The following is an 18,476-nucleotide window of genomic DNA, read 5'->3' on the forward strand; positions in this document are numbered from 1 at the left end:
ACACACACGCAGCAGATAGCAGGATCTGTGCTGTTTGCCCAGTGTCCCTCTTTGCCCTTTGGACACCACACCTCAAATAATGCATCATTTGGCAAATACGTGCGCGCGAGTGTGTGTGTGTGTGTGTGTGTGTGTGTGTGTGTGTGTGTGTGTGTGTGTGTGTGTGTGGTTGAGTGGGTGGCCATGTCTTGTCCTTCATTCTTTATCTCCTTCATTCTATCGCTGTGTTTCTCTCACACACTCGTTCGCTCCGATGTGTTTGGTTCTTTGTGGTTCTCTGTTGATTTTTTGCGTTCCGCTGCAGCGCAGCGACAGAACGAATCAACAGGAGTGACAGCGTGAATACACTAGAAGCTAAAAGCGCTACAGCACTCCGACCTCCCACTCTCAGACTCAGCACTTCTGGTATGAATGGAAGTGTGTTCTGGATTTAATGGTAACCAGTGGAGCTGGTACACCAGGACTGGTTCAGGAGTCTGGCAGCAGCATTTTGAACCCGTTGCAGACGGTTAACGGACGTCTGGCTGAGAGGTGTGACTGAGGTCTGGGACAACATCTCTGAGTTCAGCAAGTTTCTCCACTGATCAGAGCAAAAAGGAACCAAATACTTCCCCTGTTGATGGAGGTTAAAGCTCTCACCTGTAAGAACACCTGGCAGATGCGATACCTGAGCTGGAAATCTGCTTGTTCAAGTGTTTGTACCATAACTAGAAAATCCTCCCAGAGGATCTGCAGGCATCGCCGATGTTTAAATGAGAGCACGTGGCTTTGCTTCCATCTTAGAGACTACAAATTAAGATGAAGGCCTTTTTAGTTTCAACTTCCTGTTGGTCTAACAAATAAAAGCCGGCAAAGAAACGGAACATTAGCAGTCATATTTATAATAAAGTCTTTTGGTTTTAATACAAATTACATTAGAAAATATACACGATACACTCTGGTTGAAGAGATCACAATCATTTACAGGACATCCACTCGAGCAAATACAACAAACAGGTACTTCAGGTGTGTGAGACGTTCACCGCTTGAGCGAGACAGTCAAGCTTTTATTCTGACACGCGAGCCAACGTCACTCTGCTACTGTCGCTGTCATGGAGAAAAAAAACAACAACCCCGGAATCTCCATCAGAGCGGGGCAATGTGTGATTGACAGCAGCTGGAGGGGTGTTTGTGTTTGATTGGCAGGAAGTTTTCTCAAAGAACAAGTGATTTACAGAGCAAATACGTGCTGTAATGGGTGGAAAATGTTATTTATTTTCAGTTCGATTTCATCACCAACCTACAAACAAACCTCTGGAATCTGGTTGTACCTTGATGACGTCTCTATTTAAGTCGCTTTAGAGTTTAAAAAACAAACAAACGTAGTTCCCACTGTCTGACAGCATTCTATATAATCTGAATCTGCTCGTCGCAGCTCTTCATTGAAGCTAGATTATGTTTACACATAATAGTCGTATATTCCCACCCAAGACGCCATGTTTTTATGGGTGCAACATTCCATCAGATGGAAATATTCTGCGTGTCTTGAGCAGCAGCCTAAAGACTTTTTTCCCCCCCAAAATTCCACCTCACAGATTTGGATTTTCCACCAGAACGTTCTGACGGAACCGAGACTGGACTCATACGCAGGACTTTTTTCATTTTTTTTCCAGTCAGAGCTGCAAGTGGACATCTGGCTGTTAATCAACAACCTGGAAAAGCAAACACTGAAATAAAACGAGGAATTAAATATCCGGGGGGGGGGGGGGGGGGCTGCTGACATTTTCATGGTGCTGTAGCTTTAAGAGACGGGAAGGTGGCGAAAGGCAGGATGTGAAAATTTGGGGGGAGAAAGTTCAGTCCGGACCGCCGACATCGGCGTCCACTCAAACATGGCCGTCCTCAGTACTCCTCTTTGATGTTCAAAGGCAGCGAGGAAGGCGACACCAGCCCGTTGTTGCCGCTGCTGCTTGTCACCATGGCAACGCTGCTGCCGCCGTTTCCGTGGAGGCCGCTTCCACCACCGCCGTTGCTGCCGTTGGGCGGCGTGGGTGTGGTTGTGGAGGATGCCGGCTGCTGGAGCTTCTTCTTGTTGATCTTACGCTCTTTGGCCCGACGGTTCTGGAACCAGATCTTCACCTGCAGCAGAGGAACCCGTCGTGTATTTACATGAACGCCATCACAGTTCGATTATTGATTGACTGATCAATTCTGATCCCAGCACGATGGAAGTGAGCGCCAGTTTTCGCTCTGGAAGCTCAACCAAGTAATTGAGCGTCAAACCTGTCATGTAATTAAAGCCCAGCGTGATCACGGAGGTGGTTTTGTCACTGTGGTGGTTTACCTGTCTCTCTGACAGGCTGAGCGCCGTGGCGAGCTCCGCCTTCCTCCTGATGGTGATGTATTTGCTGTAGTGGAACTCCTTCTCCAGCTCCAGCCGCTGGTGGTCGGTGTAAACCACCCGGTACTTGTCTTTGGTCCTCGTTTTTCCGTCTGCAAACACAGTTAAAGAGCATTAACTCCTAGATCTGTGAGTCGTTTCGATGTTTCTACACGTGAGACCAGCTGACGCATGAGGTCACTGTGATGTCATCAGGGTCATCTCAGTGTGGGCTTGGAGACGAAAGGTTCATAACTCAGTGTATTTTGAATGAGGAGGTGCCTGAAACTGCTGGGAGGAGAGAACGTCAGCTCTGTTTCCTTCAACAGGCCAGAAGCGAGTAAGCGTGGCTCCGTAGTGCTGCCAGATGGTGGCGCCGTAGCAACCGGGCTGTGAGAAAGACGGGAGAAGATGAAGAGCCGTCTATCAGGCCTTGAAGAGCTTCCCTCCAGCAGGTGTTGGACGCGTTGCTGCCGTCCACAGACGGAGAGAAACGGCGGCGAAGGCAGCAGCTGATCAGTCGCGTGAGTTACAGCTTTGTGAACTCTGAGTTTCCGCCTGCTGTTGTCACATTCACTCTTTAGCTAAAAAGGCAAAAACAAACCAAACAAAGACTCCTCAAACAAAAGTAAAACCCTCACTTTTTCTTTTTTAGTTTCTTCTCTGATCAGATGCTCCAAACGCTCCTGTGACCTCTGAGGGGAATCCACCTCAGAGGTCGTTTGCAGCGAGACGAGTTCACTCTTTCAGCAAACCACCACCACGATGTGGCTGATTTGATGCTCTGCAGTTAAACACAGACGAATCCAAGTTGGAGGCAGCATTCTGAGCTCATACTGATAAAAAAATAGAAACGTGTGTGAATGGACACCAAAATTTACTGGTTTTCTCTTTGTTTTTCACGGATTTGAAGGTTTAATGACGTGCAGACGTGTTGAAGTTAATTAAAAGGCCTTCAGCTCTCTTTAAGCTGCCCTGATTGAGTATTAACCCTAAACACACAGGAGTGAAATTAATGATGTCTGTCCTCCTCAAACACAATCAGGGTCCCGTCTGGCCTCCTGTAATCGCTCACCGCGGCTAATCAGAACTCAAACATGCCGTTTTGGGGAACATCTGTCTGAACGGCCCAGTTTCCGCTTCATTTGTCGGAAGCTAAAAACCAACAGTTTGACTCTCCAGCAGTAAAAAGCTGGGACGCTAACGAGGGAGCGTAAATCAAAATGAGGGAGGGAGGAGCCTCCTGCAGCCTCGCTGCTACGCGGCCCAGCATTTTACCCTCCTGCACTCTCAGCCACTTCAGGCTCTGGCAACTTTATTGCTATTTCATGTCCGAGCAGTCGATGGGAAGCAGGAGACGTGAGAGGTGACAGAGGCCTGAAACTGAAGGTGCAGCAGGAGCTGTGCAGTAAAACGGCACCGAGGGATTCCATGAAACGAACGTCCACGATGACGTCAGACACGATCTCCCGTTAGCGCCTTTAATTTACTCTTTTAAACTCTCCACCACTTTGAATTTGCTCGTTAAAACGACTTTTACAAATTCATGGTGAGGCTGGCGGTCGAGGGCAGAGCTTCAGCGTGACGGGTCACCAGAGACGGGGAGGGACAACAAACTGAACCGTAAACATTGTGCGTTACAAATGTGGTCTACAGACTATATACATATAGATATACTATAAATATACTATAGTACTATACTATAGTATACCTAAATATATGAAAGTATAAAGTAAAGTGTGGTAACGACATCCTGCAGTACAGGTTACTATGAAAATATACTGCTGCAACCCTTCTAAAAGTCAAAAGCTACTTTTTTTTTTTTTTACAGTTTTATCTTCCACCATCAAAAACAAAAGTACATTATTCACAGTTTATTAGTGCAGTCATCAGTTCATTCGTTCCACAACATTCAGTGTCATTCCAACCCTCTGGAACCACACACGCACGTCTCCACTTCAAAGTGGGACCTGTTGAGTTCTTGTCTTCTCCGCCCAGAGACAAGCGGAGGACAAAGGTGGAGCTCAGCCGCCCGGAGTCACAGGCGGCGGGACATTAACATGACAACGACTTCAAACCGGCTTCACACGTTTGATCCGCGACAGGACGGGACACGTCAGCAGGGCCGGCGATGACGACAGAAGCAACGTCGTCCGAGTTTTGCGTTGAAGCTCCTGATCGCTTCGATCGATCAGCAGCGAACCCGTTAAAACAAAAAAGATAATAAATCCCCTTAATATGAGAAGGACGACGACGACGAATCCCACTGAGAAACAGAACCGATAGATGATCGATACAGGCCCGCGGTGACGTGATCGATAGGAGGAACCGAGGGGAAGCAGAGACATGAAGAGTTAAAACTGGACAATCTGTTAATGATGAAAATACCCAGAAGCACCGAACAGGACGAGGAAATCAGGTGTCAATCAACACCTGAAAGTCACGGAGGGGCCTCGGAAATACCTGTGTGTGTGTGTGTGTGTGTGTGTGTGTGTGTGTGTGTGTGTGTGTGTGTGTGAGAGCAGGTTTTATTTAGACTGAATTCCACCTGCGCGCGGACAGGAGACTTCAAGAATCTGAGTCGAGATTTAAAATAAGAATTCAAAAATCTGTCCTTCTGGATGTTGAACATTTCATGAAATCTCACTTGAATTTTCTAATCAGGCCAAATTAATAAGGATTCGTTTTGAGGGCTGACATCCGGGTCTTACTTGGGTTGGACAGCGGCGCGGGCGTGCGGCGTATCCAGTCGTAGGGGTTCCTCCTCTGCGGGGACCCGGGCGACAGCTGCCCCACCGACGCGTTCAGGGACGTGGTCAGCAGTGCGGGCGGCTGCCCGGGGAACTCCGGGGGGCTGAACCCCAGGCTCGGACCCACCGCTCCGGGCACGGTGGACCCTGTGGGAGGCCCACCAGCCGCCGCCGCCGCTGCTGCGGCCGCGGCAGCCGCTGCGCCGTAGTGATGCGACGACCAGTCGTCCCGTGTGGGTGGAGGAGGTGGGTAGGCCGGGCTCCAGCCCCCAGCCCCGGCCTGCTGAGCTGTGTGCGGGTCGTTGCTGATGCCGTGGTGGTGGTGGTGGTACCCGGTGAAGTCCGAGTACTGCGGTGGCGCCGGGAAGTTCTGCGGGTTGAGGCCCGGGTGGCGGGCCACCGGGTTCTGGTGCGGGTACATGGTGGGGTCCTTGTCCAGCTGCAGGTAGCTCACGTACATCTTTCCGGGTGACGGGACTCTCTCAGCATAGTGCGGCTCCAGCCTGGCTCACCTGACCTCACGTCCCAGCGTGTCTACCTGCCCACACCTGCTCGCGCTCTCCTCGCGCCTCCATCAGCTGCCCGTTAAAACCTGCCGTGGTCACATGGCCTGTTTTATGACCCTCTAACCCCCCCCCCCCCACACACACACACACATACACACCTCCACCTCCTCGCGCCTCTCTTCCTCTCTGCTCTTCTTCGTTTCACTTCATCTTCCTCACCTGCTGGGTCACGAGCAGGAGTCCGAACCCCAACAATAACAACACGATAATAACAGGATTAATAATCCGGAGCGGACCAGGTCACGGGTCCCTCCGGCCCCCCCCCGGGTCTCCCGCGGCCTCGTCGCTCCTCCGTCGGCCCTCATTTGCATGACAGTCCGCTGCTGCATTTCAAAGGCGCCATCAAAGCCAAAGAGACAAACTTACAAACGACGCTGGAAGGACAAACACGTCCTCAGTCAGAGCGACGGCAGGTCCGCGTCCATCATCCGCTCATCCTTTCATCCGTTTATTCTTCTTTTACGGCGGCACATCCTTCCTCCTCCTCCTCCTCCTCCTCCTCCTCCTCCTCCTCCTCCGCCGCGTCTTCATTTTTCAACTTCACTCAATCAATTAAAAACAAAATGGCCGTGATTTTTTTTAATGATTATTAACCCCCCCCCCCCCCCCCACACACACACACATTTTAGAGAACGAATTAAAAACATGTTCATCAGTTTTCAAGAGGTCAAACTGAACTGTCAGGCGAGTTGAAGTGACGGTAAGGTTTGCAGTTTTTAGTCCTTGGAAGTGTAAAGTTACGACACTTTAGAGAGAAAGGAAGAACATAAAAGCCCCGAAGCAAAGCCAGCGGTTCTTTGCGCCGCTGATGGACGAGGAGGACCTTCCTGTCGGTCTCAAGCCATGAAAAAGCTTCACTTATGAGCGGCAACGAGCAGACAGAAGCCTCCACAACTCCGAGGATTTCTGCTCCACAAAGACAAAAAATCGGTTGAACGATCGACTTTATTCTGATAATTTTGCTGCTGTTGAATCGTAATAATTTAATTTCGTAATAATTTACAGGCGAAATGTTTTTTTGAGTGTTTCTTCTTTTGGATGAGAAAAGTTAATTAACCCGCTGCTCTCATTTAAAAAAAACAAAATTCGGATTAACAAAAGAGCTCGACTGAAAGAGTCGTTTTTCTAATTCTCCTTTTCATTAATCGGCGTCTCACTGCACTTTTATGCCTTTAATTCCAGAGAATTTAATTACTGAAGTTGATTTCTAGCTTTGAAAGAATTCCTGTTCTGCTTCATAATTCGATTTAGCTTTTTCTGAATTATGAACCTAAAAGAGTTTGGATTTTATTTTTACTGTAACTTTCATTTCTCCTTCTATTGTAACTCAGTCAGGCAGGAATGTGTGTGCCTGGTTTATGGACCCTAAAGGATCCTGAACATCAACAGTCGCTCTGCTTCAGTCAGAAATGTACAAAGAATTCATATTTTACAGTAAAGACAGAGGATGGACGAATGTATTTAATTTAAAAAGATTGAATAATAAAGATCATGTCAATGAAACACACATTTATGTGACCTGGACCAAACACACCTGAACCCTGAACCTGAATCTTGAACCTGAACCCTGAACCTGAACCCTGAACCTGAACCCTGAACCTGTAGTTTTTCCTCGCCATGGACTTGAATCAACCGCCAGGGTCGAAACCACCAAAGAGCCAAGTTCATGTCCTTGTTGGCCCAATAGGAGGTGGTGGTGGTGGTGGTGGTGGTGGTGGGGGGGGGGGGGGGGGGGGTCATGCTAGGGTTAGCAGTGGTTCAGCCTCCTGGATCAAAGGGGAAAAGAAAGTGGGGGTCCCACAGTCTGTTTCCTCCACAGACCCGACAAGTCGATCACCAAGCAACAATATCAATATCCTCCTCGAAGTGACGGACGCCACCTGCTGGTTGTGAGCGAAGACATATACAAACATATAACAACGTTTTACTGACTGGGTAGTCGTAGTAGAAGTAGTAGTAGTAGTAGTAGTAGTAGTAGTGGCAGGAGTAGCAGGAGTGGTAGAGCCTCCGTTGTTGTCCATGCTGCTGTGGGGACCTGAGGCCTGCGCTAATTAGCTTAGCACGATGAATGGTTCCAAGTGGGAAGTGTTAGCATATAGCATATAGCTACCAAGTCACACCTCTTTGCCAGTGCCGTTTTAAACTATGAACACATTTCCAACCTGGATCAACAATATTTCTCCTGTCCTTCGGCACTTCTGACATGTTTGAGCAGAGTTTGGGTCACGTGACTGTCGCTCTGAGAATCCATCATGGCTCCTCAGGATATTTTTCATCGGATAACTTTTGCGTGAACGTTCCATTTCTGAGGGTTGATTGGAATCTCCGGAATCTCCCGAAGCTCCTCAGTGACTCTCGATGACGGTTTCGTACTTGCTCAAGTGTTCGGTACTGAGGGGATTTGAACCCATGACCTTTGCTGTTGAGGTGCCCCCCCCCGGACAGTGAGGCCAGGCGTCCCCCCTCCGCTGCTCCTGAAGAGCAATTATCTGCGTCTTTATGGATTTATGGGAGATTTATTGTTTTACACTGATGAGTTTTGGTTGAGGGCACTGCTGTAAAATCACATAAAACCCACAATAATTCTCACGGCTCACGCACGTATTTGTGCTCTCAAGGGTTTGATTGGCGCCGCATCGGTGTGACGTCACGCCGGCAGCTCCTGGTTCCACTGCTTCTGCCGCCCGGAGACTCAACCTCACGGCCGACCCTCCTCTGAGGTGAGTGGATCACATTTTCAAGGATTCACACTGTTTTACATCCAAATTCTCATTAGAAAAGTTGGACTGAGCGTGAATGTGAAGACATGAAAGTATTTGAAGGACGAACAAATGGCCTGAGCAGACAAAGGGTGGGGCAACAATTGGGCTTGAATTTGAAAGAAAACTACAGATTTCTTTTGTAAACTAAATGCATGTTAACGAAGGTAAATTCAAATATTCTCATCTTGAAAAATTTAAAGACATCAAAAAAAAAATTACATTCTCAAATCATCTTTATTTTGATCTGAAAACAGCCAAAGAATCCCAGCGTGAACACAATTCAGCATTTAAAAGTAAAATAAAAGTGTTCATTTTTCATCCTTTAACACTGAACTGGTTCATATTTCTAAGGTTTAAATACTTGATCGATCCTCCCTCTGTTTCTGTCCTAGACGTTTTATTATCAGAATGAATTTTCATTTTTTTCCCACAAGAAAACTTTTCTTAAAACATGAATTAAAAAAAAGCATCAAAAATGTAGAGATTTTCAAAATTGTGCATAAATACAGTGATGACTCCATCTATGTATATTATATTATATTATATTAATTATATTAATTATATTAATTATATTATATTATATATTAAAGAATTTTATTATTATTATTACTATTATTATTATTGTTGTTGTTTCTCAGTGCTGCCACAGCAGTGAAAGGCCCGACTGTATCTAAGTATGTTCAACAGTTATTAACTTATTAGTGTAATTAAAATCATATTTATATTAAAATAACTGTAAAAATGTCCACTCTGTGTGCAAAAGTTGGAATCGTGCCTCAAAAGCTGCGATCATCACAAGCATTTCTTCAAATGTCGACCACCAGAAGCTTCACAGCTTCAGCTTCACAGCTTCAGCTTCACTTTAACTTCGTCTTTTGCTTCATGGAATCAAACAAAACTTTGCTGAGCCTCGGCAACGACAGCAGCCGGGAGAGAGGAAGTATCGATCGTTCAGCTTGAGTTAGGAACAACTTGGTGGCTCGTCGGAGGTGAATTGTTGTGATTTTTGTAACAGTTAGCAAAACTGGAAAGTTCAGAACCGAAAAACCATCGAAATCAATCAAAAAAAAAAAAAAACAGACAACAACAACAACAAAAATCCTGCGTTTGTCTTTTCGATCGTTTAACAAACAATTTTCAGTTTTAACTGCCGAGGCCGTCGAAAATAAAACGCGAGAAAAAGAGGAATGAGGAAGGACAGATGAAGGAATAAGAGAAGAAGAAGAGATAAGGATGGTTGTGTGTGAACTGGGTGTTCATCTTCCCTCTGTCACCTGTCTGCAGGTGAAACATTAACCAGCTAACGGCCATAAAACTCCACTTTATGGAAAGTTTGATGATGGCGGCAGGTCGTAAAGCGCGGAGCCTTTTATTGCTTCACCGTCGTTGCTCACCTTGACACAGTTTGCATGCAAGCAAATGTCGACAAGTTTAACCTCCAAAACTCTACAGCTGCTCCTTCCCTTCCGCTAGCTTAGCATCAGGTTAGCTGGCTAACTGAGCGGGTCGGGCCTTCCTTGTCCGGCGGGTTCACTCACGCCCACGTGACCCCAATAAAATAAATATAAATAATATATATAAAATACGCTTCCAACTGCTTTTAATCCTCACAACCGAGATTCAACACAAGAAATCTTCAGACTCGCAGGCGGCAGACAAGCACGTTGACCACAGGCCGAGCGCGAGGCCTTTAGGCAGCGACAGCGACGTGCGACTCCGTGGTCGCTCGTCTGAGACCCGAGATGAGCATCGACCCACAAAGACGTCAGCTCCTCCCCTGAGGATCCGTGTCTGGAGAAGACGTCCACCGCAGGAGGACAGGGTTCTCTCTGGTGCTTGGTCCTGCCTGACGTTACCTCGCTATCCCTTTGTGTGCCATTATTATTATTATTATTATTATTATTATTATCATCATTATTATTATTATTATTATTATCATCATCATCATCATCATCATCATTATTATTATTATTATTATTATTATTATCATTATTATCATTATTATTATCATTATCATCATCATTATTATTATTATTATTATTATTATTATTATTATTATTATTATTATTATTATTATTATTATTATCATTATTGTCTTTTAATTTGGAGACAGGTTTCTCTCTCTGTCCTCTTGTTCACGTCTCTCCATCCATCTGCCTTCACATGAGGTCCATGCTTGTTGATTCTGTGAGCAAAACTAAAATGTCTCCATCAGTTCGACCTCCGCTGCTGCTGAGTTGAAATCATTTTCATTTCCTCGGCGTCTGTGGTTCGCATCGGCGTGCGCGTGCTGATGGTGACCTTTGCTCCGCCTGGTCAAGCAGGAGCGCCGGTCTCATCTTCTGTAGTTGCACGTGGCGTGGAGTAATTATACTTCATCATTTTGTCAACAACAATAAAAGCCTCAAATATCCAGAGACAGATTATAAAAATAGAAGACAAACATTAAAAACAGCGATCCAGGGGTGGTTGAGAAATGATTATTCAGAAGAGAGACGTGAGATGAGGAACATCAAGTTATGGAGGAAATGTTGTTGAGTCTTGGTGACGTGTTGGACGTGAAAGGTTTCGTGATGAGTGCGGATCCTGACAACCTCATGGACGTGGACAGCCTCCCTAGAGTTCGTCTGAGGAACTGCAGCGAGAGCGCCGCCTTGTCTGCTGCTGCCGCCTGGTGGTCACCAGCGGAACTGACGACAGTAAAGGGCAGGGAAGCACCGCCCAGCAACAGCTACGTCAGCTGTCCTCCATCACGTCCGCAACTCCTCCATATAGTCATGGGCTTCTCCGACTTCCAGCACAGTTCAGTGTCAGAACTAAGCGACCAGAATCATGAGCGGAAGAGGAAAAGGAGGCAAGGGACTCGGCAAAGGAGGCGCCAAGCGTCACCGGAAGGTCCTCCGTGATAACATCCAGGGCATCACCAAGCCCGCCATCCGCCGCCTGGCTCGCCGAGGTGGCGTGAAGCGAATCTCCGGTCTCATTTACGAAGAGACTCGCGGGGTACTGAAAGTGTTCCTGGAAAACGTCATCCGTGACGCCGTCACCTACACCGAGCACGCAAAGAGGAAGACCGTCACCGCCATGGACGTCGTGTACGCCCTGAAGAGGCAGGGCCGCACCCTGTACGGCTTCGGCGGTTAAACCTGACTGACCCGTGTCTTCTGAACCCAACGGCTCTTTTAAGAGCCACCCACCTGATCTACCCAGCAACATCCAGCACGTAACAAACACATCACGACTAATCGCGCATGACGTTTAATGATTGACGTCATAGGTTGACAACTGAGTCACTACCTTAATGAACATTAAAGCTATTAATTACATAAACGCAGTGGGAAAGATTAATTTTAATACGGAAGCCAGCGTCACAGCAGCTGTGATCTGATTGGTCAGTTCAAACCTGCGTGTCGTCGTCCAATGAGCGAGCAGCTGGTGACTCAAAACCTCTTGGTCGACGGTTGAGCGGCGCAGTCGCCTGTTGTTCAGACAAAACGACCGCACCGTGAAGTTATCGTTCCGTGTTCACCCCCATCCAGTCCAGAAGCCAGAAACATCACACCGCATCAGAATGAGTGAGGCAGAGGAGATCCAGCAGCTGAGGAGGCAGCTGAAGGAGCGGGAGGAGCAGGTCCAGCAGGCTGCCCAGGCGGGCCTGGACCTGCTGAACCAACAGGTAGAACTGCAGCACAGGCTGGAGGAGCAGAGAGTAGAGATGACCAACGCGCTGGAGGCCCTGGAACAGGACAAGTACTCGCTGCAGAAGGACGTGGAGCTGAAGACGCGCATGCTGGATTCTCTGCAGTCGGACTACCAGTGTGTGAGGAACCAGCAGAGGCAGCAGTTTGAGGAGCAGCGAGAGCAGCTGGAGAGGAGCCACGGCACAGCGCTCGGGGAGCTCAACAACAGGGTGAGGAGGCTGCTGTCGGCGCTGGAAGAATCCCAGCTGAGCGAGAAACAACTGAAACACAAACTGGAGGCTCAGACGGAGACCCTGAACATCAAGATGGAGGAGCTGCAGGCTCTGAACCAGCACAATCAGAGCTCCATGACGTCCGAGATGTTGGCGGTGCAGATGAGGATCGTGGACCTGGAGAACGTGAAGGTGGAGTTGGAGCGTTCGCTGCAGGAGTCCCAGTACCGTCAGCAGCAGCTGGAGCTGACCAACAGCAGCCTCCAGCGCCACCTCCAGCAAGTCACCGAGGAGAAGGAGGAGCGAGAGAAGGAGGCCGTGTCCTGTTTCAACGCTCTGGAGAAATCCCGCGAGGTGAACCGGGACCTTCAGATCCAGCTGGACCAGGTTCTCCAACAGGCTCAAGACCCAAACAGCAAAGGCAACTCTCTGTTTGCAGAGTTGGAGGACAAGCGAGCTGAGATGGAGAGGCAGCTCATCAGCATGAAGGTCCAGTACCAGTCGCTGCAGAAACAGCAGGCCTTCAGCAAGCAGCAGCTCCAGCGTATGAAGGTCCAGATCGCCACCCTGATGCAGCTCCAGGGCTCGAGGGCTGACCCTGCCCAGCTGGAGAGGCTCCAGTCCATGCTGTCTGAGAAGAACAGTGAGATTCAAAATTTAATGACTAAACTCCAGAGACTGGAGAAGGTGGAGATGATGCTTAAGTCTCAACCAGGTGATTCTGCTCCAGCAGAGGGCGGCGGAGGCCAGGATGACACCTACTACACCGACCTGCTGAAAATGAAGCTCAGCAACACCGTGAAGGACGCAGAGCGTCTGGGAGATGAACTCTCCCTGCAGAGGATGAAGTCTCTGTCTGAGAGCCAGCGAGCTCTGGAGCTGGAGAGGAAACTCTTCACGTCGGAGCGGCTGCTCAAACAGGCTCAGAGCGACAAGATCAAGCTGCAGCTGCGCGTGGAGGAGCTCCAGCACAAATACGAACCCAGAGAAGCCCACCGGAACCCGGCCCAAAGAAGAACCAAAGAGAAGATCCCTGTTGTTGAACAGCCTGCTGAGCCAGGCGAGCGGTGTGTCCTGAAGGTCGCTGATCCAGAGTCTGCAGGCCCGGCATCCCACACCCAGCCAACAGTTGAGGACCCAGGTTCCGCTCCGGCTCCCAATCCTGAGCCACGACCCGCGAAGTGTGTGAAGATCAGTGATGATCCAGTGGTGATCCCTGACCCCAGCTCAGAGGGGAGCATGGTGAAGGAGAACCAGCAGCAGAACACACGGGAGGAGAGGAGGAGGCAGCGGGGAACCGTGGAGATGATTCATGTTGGTTCCAACAGCAGCATGGAGAACCAGTGTGCTCAGCAATAAGAACGCTGGGCTAGAACATGTTCTGAGTTCTGTTTGTGTTGGACTCTTCCTGTTCAGGTCACCTTGACTACACTATTTTCTATATTTAACAGAATTGTAAACATTTTTGCTTCATTAAAAAAAATAAAACGTCAAAAACAATTCAAAAGCAAAACAAAAATAAGAACTCAACGGTCTCGGCCCGCTGGAAGCCTGGTTCTGATCCACTGACCAACCAGTCTGAGGAGAGACGTCTCACTTCAAGCAGGAAGGTTCTTTAAGAGCCACAAACTTGTGCTTGAAGAGATTCGGATCCACCAGTACTCCCAGTGTCACCAGTTTAATTAATATCTTATGTAAATACACAGTAATTTAATCGAGAACTGATTGTGTACAAAGTTGAGGTGTCTGTTGTGTGATGTCCTACACTTGGGACCAATAAAGCCTCCTCACTTCCACGCCTGATGAGAATCCTTCCTCCTTCAGATGGAAAAATCGAGATGTTTGTATTTAGTTTATGTGGATCATCAAGTTCTTATCTCACTCTCCGACAAAGACTTTTCTGCTCCAACCAACTCGACAGTGGAACTGGCAGGGAGTTGTGAATGACGCTTTGACTCCATCTAGTGGTGAGTCGGAGTTACTGTCAGCTCCATGTTTCCTCCTCAGGGTCATCCAGCACCTCAGGCTCTGACCTCGCCCACATCACCAGGTCAACATCCCAACAGGGACTTTTTTGGTTGTACGTTTGCACACGTGGTCTGCTCGTGTTCATCATTCCTACACACAGACCCCGCGAGGTGAGACGTGGAAAACGTTAACGTCAGCAGCGGAGGAGCCGTTGGACCCGCGTCAGTCGCACCGACGGAACTTTCAAATTTCACTCCTTGTTCTCAGGCACACTTGGACCGCCACTTTGCGGCACCACGTGACGTTAAAACAAACCAGGTTCCCGTAGAAACTCGGTAGAAGCTCAGCCAATCAGAGGAGGGCGGCGACACAGTCTGCTTTGCATGAAGCCTGTATAAGAACGCTGACTCCACCGCAATGACGATACCTCTGAGGAAAAGAACACGACCGATCAAAATGCCTGAACCAGCGAAGCCTGCGCCCAAGAAGGGCTCGAAGAAAGCGGTGACCAAGACCACCGGCAAGAGCACGAGGAGGAGGAAGAGACCCAGGAAGGAGAGCTACGCCATCTACGTGTACAAGGTCCTGAAGCAGGTGCACCCCGACACCGGCATCTCCTCCAAGGCCATGAGCATCATGAACTCCTTCGTCAACGACATCTTCGAGCGCATCGCCTCCGAGGCGTCCCGCCTGGCTCACTACAACAAACGCTCCACCATCACCTCCAGGGAGATCCAGACCGCCGTCAGGCTCCTGCTGCCCGGCGAGCTGGCCAAGCACGCCGTGTCCGAAGGGACCAAGGCCGTCACCAAGTACACCAGCTCCAAGTGAGCGTCCTCGCCGTCAATCCCTCAAACCAACGGCTCTTTTAAGAGCCACCCACCTCATCCACAGAGCAGCTACGCTCATAGAAACGTGTTCATGCGTGGAAACTTAAGACTGTCGCTGTCAGCGCGAGGTTACAAAGTGAAGGTCACGAGACCTCAATGGAAAGCGAGTTAGAGGTCACCAGTGGTCACTACTAACATGTAGAAAGAGAATCTCAACCCCCCCACTAGGGAACCCCTCCCCGTGGCTGCGTACCCTGACAGCTTCTCTCCCCCTCGGAGTGGCAGAGACCCAACATGAGAGGTTCAAAGACAGGTTTACCAAACATGAGTTGATTCAGGAGCAAAAGATAAACGCGACCACACCAAAGCAGCTCAGGATGAGGACGGAAGTGTATCAGTCCCTCTGTGTGTTTTGCACTGTCACAGGACTGCTCTGCCATGTTTGCACTGCAAATGCTACGTCACCTCCATCTGTTGATGATAGCCACCTTGATCTGGTACTGGAACGTGCCTGTGCACCTGGATGCACCACAGCACCACCTGAAGCTGCTCTCCACTCCCACATGTACCCACAGTGGGACTTGCACAAGCCTGTTTACAGTTGTACAGTCTGTGTACATGTCTTATATGTATTAGGACATGTCCTCATGTCTTTGCAGAGTCTATGTACAGTTGTGTCAGTATTAGTCCTATAGTCGGTGTAGTGGTGTAAATATGTGTGTGTGTATTTTTCTATTTCTATGTGCACATCCTGGGGAGCAGCGTTGCATCTCATTGTACCTGGGATGATGACAATAAAGGCATTCTATTCTATTCTATATAACAGATTAAACCCACTGGTCTGGCAGAGAACGTGCGTGTCACAAGTGAACGTTCTCGCAGTCAATAATGTCAGACCGGCTCTCCCTCCTGAGTTCATGACCTTCACCTGTCAGGTCCAGCAGATGACATCGATGTTCTGGTTGTAGGGGAGAGGTTTGATATTTAGACATGAGGACGACACATCCATCCATCCATCCATCCATCCATCCATCCATCCATCCATCATCTATCTATCTAGAAAAGAGGTGGATGAGAGGAGAGGAATCAGAGGACTGATTCTCAGGTGCCAGGTGGGGAATCTCTCTTCTTGGCGACGGCCCTACTAGCAACATGTCTTCATGAGTTACAAAATCATGACATACTTTTATACCGTTGCCAGGCTGTGTGTGTGTGTGTGTGTGTGTGTGTGTGTGTGTGTGTGTGTGTGACGTGATAACTTCATCCTGTTTTCCACACAACTTGGCTGGCTTAAATACCAAAGAGGAATTATACATTTCTCACTTTCAGTTATGATTGGACTTTGACCAAATGGGAGTGATGTCCCCTCTGAATGTGTGTGTGTGTGGGCTGTACTGGGCTCCATTCCCGATGCTCCCAGATGTCTCCTTCTGTGGTGGGATGGGATGACATGTTTAATTTTAGTTTACTACCAGTACTGGTCAGAATGACCAGACACCCACTTATGGTCATAGTGTCCCAACTCCAATTCTCTTACACTGACTGACTGACTGACTGACTGACTGTCTGTCTGTCTGTCTGTCTGTCTGTCTGTCTGTCTGTCTGTCTGTCTGTCTGTCTGTCTGTCTGTCTGTCTGTCTGTCTGTCTGTCTGTCTGTCTGTCTGTCTGTCTGTCTGTCTGTCTGTCTCTCTCTCTCTCTCTCTCCATGATCATCTATCAGTTTTTCTTTAATGTATTTAATGCAAAATTCAAATACAAAAAGCATTCAATTTCAATCGTCATTCCTTTCAGAACCAAGCTTAAAGTTTCCCAGCAAAAGTTCTTAGAACGGAAGCGTCACAGTCGATACCGGAAAAGGAGAGCAAACCTTTTCTGATTGGACGATCGCATTCACACTCAACTCCACCAATGAGGGAGCAGCTGCCGGACTATAAAAAACGCGTCTCCCCGCTCAGCACGACATCGACTCAGAAGTTCAAAAGTCAATAAAGACAATCAAAAATTAACAAAGATGTCAGGCAGAGGCAAGACCGTCACTAAAAACCGCGCCAAGTCCAAGACCCGCTCCTCCCGCGCCGGGCTCCAGTTCCCGGTGGGGCGCGTGCACAGGTTGCTGAGAAAGGGTACCTACGCGGAGCGCGTGGGCGCCGGTGCCCCCGTCTACCTGGCGGCGGTGCTGGAGTACCTGACCGCTGAGATCCTGGAGCTGGCCGGGAACGCTGCCCGCGACAACAAGAAGACCAGGATCATCCCCCGCCACCTGCAGCTGGCGGTCCGCAACGACGAGGAGCTCAACAAGCTGCTGGGCGGCGTCACCATCGCCCAGGGCGGCGTGCTGCCCAACATCCAGGCGGTGCTGCTGCCCAAGAAGACCGAGAAGCCCGGCAAGAAGTAAACCCGCCGCAACAAACGGCTCTTTTCAGAGCCACTCCCATCCCGCTAAGAGTCTTAATCCCAGTTAATGCGACACCACCTTCTGATGGGGTTCAGCTATCAAACCTGTCAACCGCCAGCTGATAGTGACGTGAACACTCCACGGTTGGCTTTTTTAAACTGAAGTTTTACAGCTTACGTTCATGTCAAGGCAAATTAGCACACCGTCCATGGAGCAGTGCACCAGGTCTAATAGAGAAGGCAACCAAAGTTTAAGTGAGGGACTAGCTTCTTCAGCGGAGGTTTATTGGCTCTTAAAAGAGCCGTTGTGTTGGCGGCAGCAGCGAGCGGTCTAAGCGCGCTCCCCGCGGATGCGGCGGGCCAGCTGGATGTCTTTGGGCATGATGGTGACCCTCTTGGCGTGGATGGCGCACAGGTTGGTGTCCTCGAACAGACCCACCAGGTAGGCCTCGCTGGCCTCCTGCAGCGCCATGACGGCCGAGCTCTGGAAGCGCAGGTCGGTCTTGAAGTCCTGAGCGATCTCCCTCACCAGGCGCTGGAAGGGCAGCTTGCGGATCAGCAGCTCGGTGGACTTCTGGTAACGCCGGATCTCCCTGAGAGCCACGGTACCGGGCCGGTATCGGTGAGGCTTCTTCACCCCGCCGGTGGCCGGGGCGCTCTTGCGGGCAGCCTTGGTGGCGAGCTGCTTCCTGGGGGCTTTGCCTCCGGTGGACTTACGGGCGGTCTGCTTGGTTCTGGCCATTGTGGTAAATTCCTTTCCAAAAGTCGAAGTAAACTCATTTTTCTGAATCACGCAGCTCTTAAACTTCTGGGCGGTTACGTCACCGTGACGGAATCAAACTGCTGATTGGTTGAACTGAGCACCAGACGAGGCTCCGCTTCTGACTGGATAATAATTTAAAACTTATGCGCGGCTCCTTCGAAGCCTCGGGT

General features: G+C 49.1%; 6 protein-coding genes across 6 annotated transcripts; 4 read left to right on the forward strand and 2 right to left on the reverse strand.

The window, feature by feature from the left end:
- Nucleotides 1-1,829: 1,829 nt before the first annotated feature.
- cdx1b (caudal type homeobox 1 b) lies at nt 1,830-5,644 on the reverse strand. Its single transcript, XM_086226819.1, has 3 exons — nt 5,071-5,644; nt 2,324-2,472; nt 1,830-2,118 (listed from the first exon to the last, which is right to left on the reverse strand). Exons 1-3 carry the CDS (start codon nt 5,567-5,569, stop codon nt 1,882-1,884), a joined length of 885 nt encoding a protein of 294 aa, XP_086082945.1. The 5' UTR covers nt 5,570-5,644; the 3' UTR covers nt 1,830-1,881.
- A 5,586-nt stretch (nt 5,645-11,230) lies between these two features.
- LOC147248153 (histone H4) lies at nt 11,231-11,631 on the forward strand. Its single transcript, XM_086226038.1, has one exon. It carries the CDS (start codon nt 11,270-11,272, stop codon nt 11,579-11,581), a length of 312 nt encoding a protein of 103 aa, XP_086082164.1. The 5' UTR covers nt 11,231-11,269; the 3' UTR covers nt 11,582-11,631.
- A 134-nt stretch (nt 11,632-11,765) lies between these two features.
- Nucleotides 11,766-14,265, forward strand: spdl1 (spindle apparatus coiled-coil protein 1). The gene has a single exon (XM_086226032.1). The coding sequence runs from the start codon at nt 12,009-12,011 to the stop codon at nt 13,707-13,709; it is 1,701 nt and encodes a 566-aa protein (XP_086082158.1). The 5' UTR covers nt 11,766-12,008; the 3' UTR covers nt 13,710-14,265.
- Nucleotides 14,266-14,622: 357 nt separating this feature from the next.
- On the forward strand, nt 14,623-16,382 carry LOC147248155 (histone H2B 1/2-like). Its single transcript, XM_086226034.1, has one exon. The coding sequence runs from the start codon at nt 14,736-14,738 to the stop codon at nt 15,147-15,149; it is 414 nt and encodes a 137-aa protein (XP_086082160.1). The 5' UTR covers nt 14,623-14,735; the 3' UTR covers nt 15,150-16,382.
- A 741-nt stretch (nt 16,383-17,123) lies between these two features.
- LOC147248156 (histone H2A-like) lies at nt 17,124-17,578 on the forward strand. The gene has a single exon (XM_086226037.1). It carries the CDS (start codon nt 17,161-17,163, stop codon nt 17,542-17,544), a length of 384 nt encoding a protein of 127 aa, XP_086082163.1. The 5' UTR covers nt 17,124-17,160; the 3' UTR covers nt 17,545-17,578.
- A 226-nt stretch (nt 17,579-17,804) lies between these two features.
- Nucleotides 17,805-18,298, reverse strand: LOC147248157 (histone H3). The gene has a single exon (XM_086226036.1). It carries the CDS (start codon nt 18,283-18,285, stop codon nt 17,875-17,877), a length of 411 nt encoding a protein of 136 aa, XP_086082162.1. The 5' UTR covers nt 18,286-18,298; the 3' UTR covers nt 17,805-17,874.
- Nucleotides 18,299-18,476: the final 178 nt, after the last annotated feature.

Source organism: Aulostomus chinensis, chromosome 15 (assembly GCF_037954235.1).
Source record: "Aulostomus chinensis isolate RoL2024-O1b breed Wild chromosome 15, RoL_Achi_v1.0, whole genome shotgun sequence".
NCBI lineage: Eukaryota > Metazoa > Chordata > Actinopteri > Syngnathiformes > Aulostomidae > Aulostomus > Aulostomus chinensis.